The sequence below is a fragment of the Oratosquilla oratoria genome, chromosome 32 (genome assembly GCF_046742065.1).
Source record: "Oratosquilla oratoria isolate Oo_2021 chromosome 32, ASM4674206v1, whole genome shotgun sequence".
Taxonomy (NCBI): Eukaryota; Metazoa; Arthropoda; class Malacostraca; order Stomatopoda; family Squillidae; genus Oratosquilla; species Oratosquilla oratoria.
This window is the reverse complement of record NC_134808.1, coordinates 18716298-18721105: the sequence shown is the minus strand read 5'-3', so window position 1 is coordinate 18721105 and position 4808 is coordinate 18716298. Positions and strand designations below refer to the sequence as shown.

Genomic DNA, 4808 nt, shown 5'->3' with positions numbered 1-4808 from the left:
TTTCTTCCGTCCGACTGTGGTGTTAGTTGTGATACACACACACACACACACACACACACACACACACACACACACACACACACACACACACACACACACACACACACACACACACACACACACACACACACACACACGGCGCACACACACACACACATACACACACACACACACACACACACACACACACACATACACACACACACACACACACACACACACACACACACACACACACACACACACACACACACACACACACACACACACACACACACACACACACACACACACACACACACACACACACACACACACACACACACACACACACAAAGGATTACAAAGGCGGAGCATGCCGACAGGAGACCTTTTAGTCCATATCTAGGTCGGATGAGAAAAAAATCATAATAATAATGAAATATTAAATAAAAACTATAATAATGTAAATAACAAATAAAATACATAAATAAATGCATAGGTATAGTTAAATAATAAACAAACAGGTAAATAGTAAATAATGATACATTGACATATAACTAATAATAAATGAAAATCAGACAGACAAATTATAACAAAACAAGAACAAATAATATAAGATAAATTATAATACTTACAGCATCATGCTTAGGTGTTTATCTAAATGATTCTTAAAGCTTCGAACTGAACTACATTGCACTACCTGTGCAGGAAGTTTATTCCAATCAATAACTACACGATTGGCAAAGTTATTCCTACCTACTTCCAAATTGAATCTATTTCCGGACAGTTTGAGACCATTGTTTCTTGTCTGATTCTCATTCAATGTGAAAATTTTGTCACTTTTGATGTTGTCAATTCCCTTTAAAATCTTGAAGACCTGTATCAAGTCACTTATGAGTCTACGCTTTTTTAGGGAAAACAGATTCATATGTTTTAGTCGATTTTCGTATGATTTATCTTTGATATTTGGAATCAGTTTTGTGACTCGCTGCTGTAATTTTTCCAATCTGTCAATGTCTTTAATGAGATTCGATGACCATACGGAAACAGCATATTCCAAATGTGGACGAACTAACGATTTATATAGTTTGTTAATGAGAAATAGACATTTAAAATCAAAAGATCGCGCAATCAGTCCTAGAATCTTATTTGCTTTCTCCGAGGCAGAAATACACTGCTTAGATGATTTGAGATCATGACTGATTATTACATATACACATACACTTATTATATATATATATATATATACATATATATATATACTATATATATACATATATGTACATATATACACGATGGAGTTCTGAAAAGTTCTTGGCTTTGGATAAAGGAAAATACAGGAAGATCAGTTAATTATGTTTTTATTCAACATATTTTTTCTCAGATTCACACACTTATTATATTGGTCCTTCAGTTTTTCTAAGCCCTGAAAAAAGAACTCGGAAGGTTGGGCCTCCAACCAAGCCTTTGTAGCAGCGATCACTTCCGAATCGGAGTGAAATTTCGTTCCCTTCAGATGTTTCTTTAGTTGTGGAAAGAGGTGATAGTCGGAGGGAGCCAGGTCTGGGGATTAAGACGGGTGGTCTACCAATTCGAAGCCAAAGTCGCGTATTTTCCGTAAAGTTTCAGGTTCTGTGTGTACTGGTGTATTGTCCTGCAAAAAGAGGACACTACGGCTTAGCTTTCCACGGTGTTTCTGCATCAAAGCTTCACGCAATTCGTCCAACATAGACATTTAGTATTCTGCGTTGATGGTGTGAACCTTTGGCAGGTATTTTATGAGGAGTACTCCATCTTTGTCCCAGAACACTGAAGCCACTTCCTTTCCATCTGACATCTGAATCCGAAATTTCTTGGGACGCGGTGAACCGCCGTGTCGCCACTCCACTGATTGCTGGTTGGTCAGGGGATCATAGTTATGAAGCCAAGTTTCATCCTTGGTGACTAAACGGGCCATAAAATTGGCCATCCCCGCTGTAAACCGGTCAAAAATTGTCTTAGATGTTGTCACTCTGATGCGTTTCTGATCTGCTTTCAGGCATTTCGGCACCCATTTTGCGGAAAGCTTTCTCATGTCCAGAATATTGTGGATGATGTGGCCAACTCTTTGGCAAGAAATTCCTAGAGTCTCAGCTATGACTTTAGCTGAAATCCGGCGGTCCTCGAGAATCATGACGCGCATAGGTTCGGCTTTCTCCTCTGTGGTTGCGGAAGTTGGCCGTCCTGACCGGGGTTCATCTGTGACCTCGAAATGACCACTCCGAGACCTTGACATCCACATTTTCATTGTAGAGTATGATAGGCAGTCATCCTTCAAGACGTTCTTTATCTCGCCATGGATTTCCACCGCCCATTTGCCTTGCAAGAAGAAGAACTTCATGACCACCCGTGCTTCAATTTTACGAAAATCCACTGTAGGCGCTGCCATCATGCGTTGAACATGCAAAAAGGAAAAAGATATATTGTATACCAAACATGTTTTTTTTACCTATCTTCTAAATAGTTGTCCTACATCCTCTGTAAAAGTAACAGCTCTACCCTTTCACAGTACCCTTAAAGCCAGGAACTTTTCAGCACCCCCTCGTGTATATATATGTATATACATATATATATATGTATATATATATATATATATATATATAATAATAATAATAATAATAATAATAAAGCAGAAAACGATAAAACATCCTCAAATTTTAGGGGTATCAATTATGAGAAAAGTTTCTCATCCAGATATGATACTAAAGGAATGCAGTTCATAAAGATGTGTAACCAAGTGCTACAGGGTTAGAAAAATGCTTATGCGGTACAAATTTAAATAGAGGAAGGAGAGAAAACTATTAAACTACAGACTGATGTCCCTGATCAATAAGATAGCCAAGTTGTAAGAAACTATTAAATAAAATAGCTGAGCATTTTGGCATGTTTTAGAATAAAACATCATAAGTTTTGAATCTATCATGCTTTTTCTCAGGGACATTTGATGTGCTGTAAGAGATAATTATTGAGTGAACTATATGTGTGGCCTTTGACAGTGTACCTCATAATCAACTACTATAGATATTGGAGCAAAACTTATAATAATTCTTTTTGATTGGAAGTCCGTAGAAGAGAACAGCGATAAAGAATAACATATTGGAGCAAATCTTAGGATTATTCCTTTTGATTGGAGGACTAGCACAAGAGAACTGTGATAAAAGAAAAGATGTTAGGATAAAATACAGTGACTAGTGGAGGGCCAAAAGGGCCGTAATATTCTTCAACTATATAAATTACATGGTAGTAGATGTGAAAACTACACTAACATATTTGCAAACGATGTTATGGTCAATAGGGGTATCAAAGAGTAATAAAGACTGTAAGTGATTACATGATGTTCTAGAAGATATTTCCCTGTGGAATCGGAACATATAAGAAAATCAAGAAAAGATGTAAAATACCATCAATGAATTACCTCAAGAAAAAATGAGACAGCTATAACAGTAAGTGATGAAGAGGATCTGGGAGTGTTGTCCATGAACAATTTGTCACCAGTCAAATATATCAGCTAGATTGTGGGCATACAGATTAGTGACCAATATGGAAATACCTTTTCGTTATTGTCATTAAATGTACAAATACTTGATCCAACCTAGGTTAAGTTTTGCAAAGGCGTTGTGATCTTTGCACAAGAACAGAATATGAACAATATTGAAAAAATGCAAAAGGTAATAACGACAGTAGATTGGTTTTCAACTCTGGAGATAAACAATAAGAAAAGGCAAGAAATATTGGGTTTATCACCATCAAAGAATAATAATAAAAAAAGATAAATACACGATTATGATGTTCAGGCAGGTCATTAAAAAAAAGTGCACAAAAAACTATAGAGGTCTCTTGGTTTAAGGAGGGAAGGTTTCACGAGATCATGGGATCAAAATGTAGAAGATCATATTCCTAAAGGACATTATGAAACATAGTTTTCTGAACTCATATTTCAGCTCTTTGAACAATATAAGAGATTGCTTAGCCAAACTAAAATAAAAATAAAAACTATCTATGACAAATGGGAAGGACACTGAACCCCCAACAAGTCTTCAATAAGGTAAAAATTCATAGATACACACACACACACACACACACACACACACACACACACACACACACACACACACACACACACACACACACACACACACACACACACACACACACACACACACACACACACACACACACACACACACACACACACACACACACACACACACACACACACACACACACACACACACACACACACACACACACACACACACACACACACACACACACACACACACACACACACACACACACACACACACACACACACACACACACACACACACACACACACATAATGAGAGAGAGATTCAGAAAAAGACAGAAAGAGACACATAGACAGGCAGACAGAAAGGCAGAGATAGACAAATTGACTCACAAGCATGGACACTCAGAAAACTTCCTTTCAAATACTCACCCCATGAGCAGGTGCTGAGGCTCAAAGTCCTTATGAGACTAAGAACCGCACAACTGCATCACTAGACCTTCAGACAAGTTCTTGAAATTATTATTTTTAGATCTTAGGACATTTCTTCTTAATCATCAATACTTCACTAGATAAAAATCAGATTCCCTTCTAGCTGTAGAATTGTCCATTTGATTCCAGTTTATAAAAATAGTGTTTCTCAATAGCTAAATAAATGTCCTAAAACTATAATTTCAGAGCCCATTTCATTATATAATAATTTTGTGTTCATCGGGGATTATGGAAATGTCATCGACATTAGTCTGAAACAGCTTAG

At 37.1% G+C, this 4808-nt stretch overlaps 1 protein-coding gene across 1 annotated transcript; it reads right to left on the bottom strand.

Moving 5' to 3' along the window:
- Positions 1 to 1717: 1717 nt before the first annotated feature.
- Positions 1718 to 2410, bottom strand: LOC143017552 (protein GVQW3-like). Its single transcript, XM_076172342.1, has one exon. The coding sequence runs from the start codon at positions 2408 to 2410 to the stop codon at positions 1718 to 1720; it is 693 nt and encodes a 230-aa protein (XP_076028457.1).
- Between the last annotated feature and the right edge of the window lie 2398 nt (positions 2411 to 4808).

Bases quoted from the DNA above. Each gene is read 5' to 3' on its own strand.
- LOC143017552 (XM_076172342.1), bottom strand. From the start codon at position 2,410: ATGGCAGCGCCTACAGTGGATTTTCGTAAAATTGAAGCACGGGTGGTC.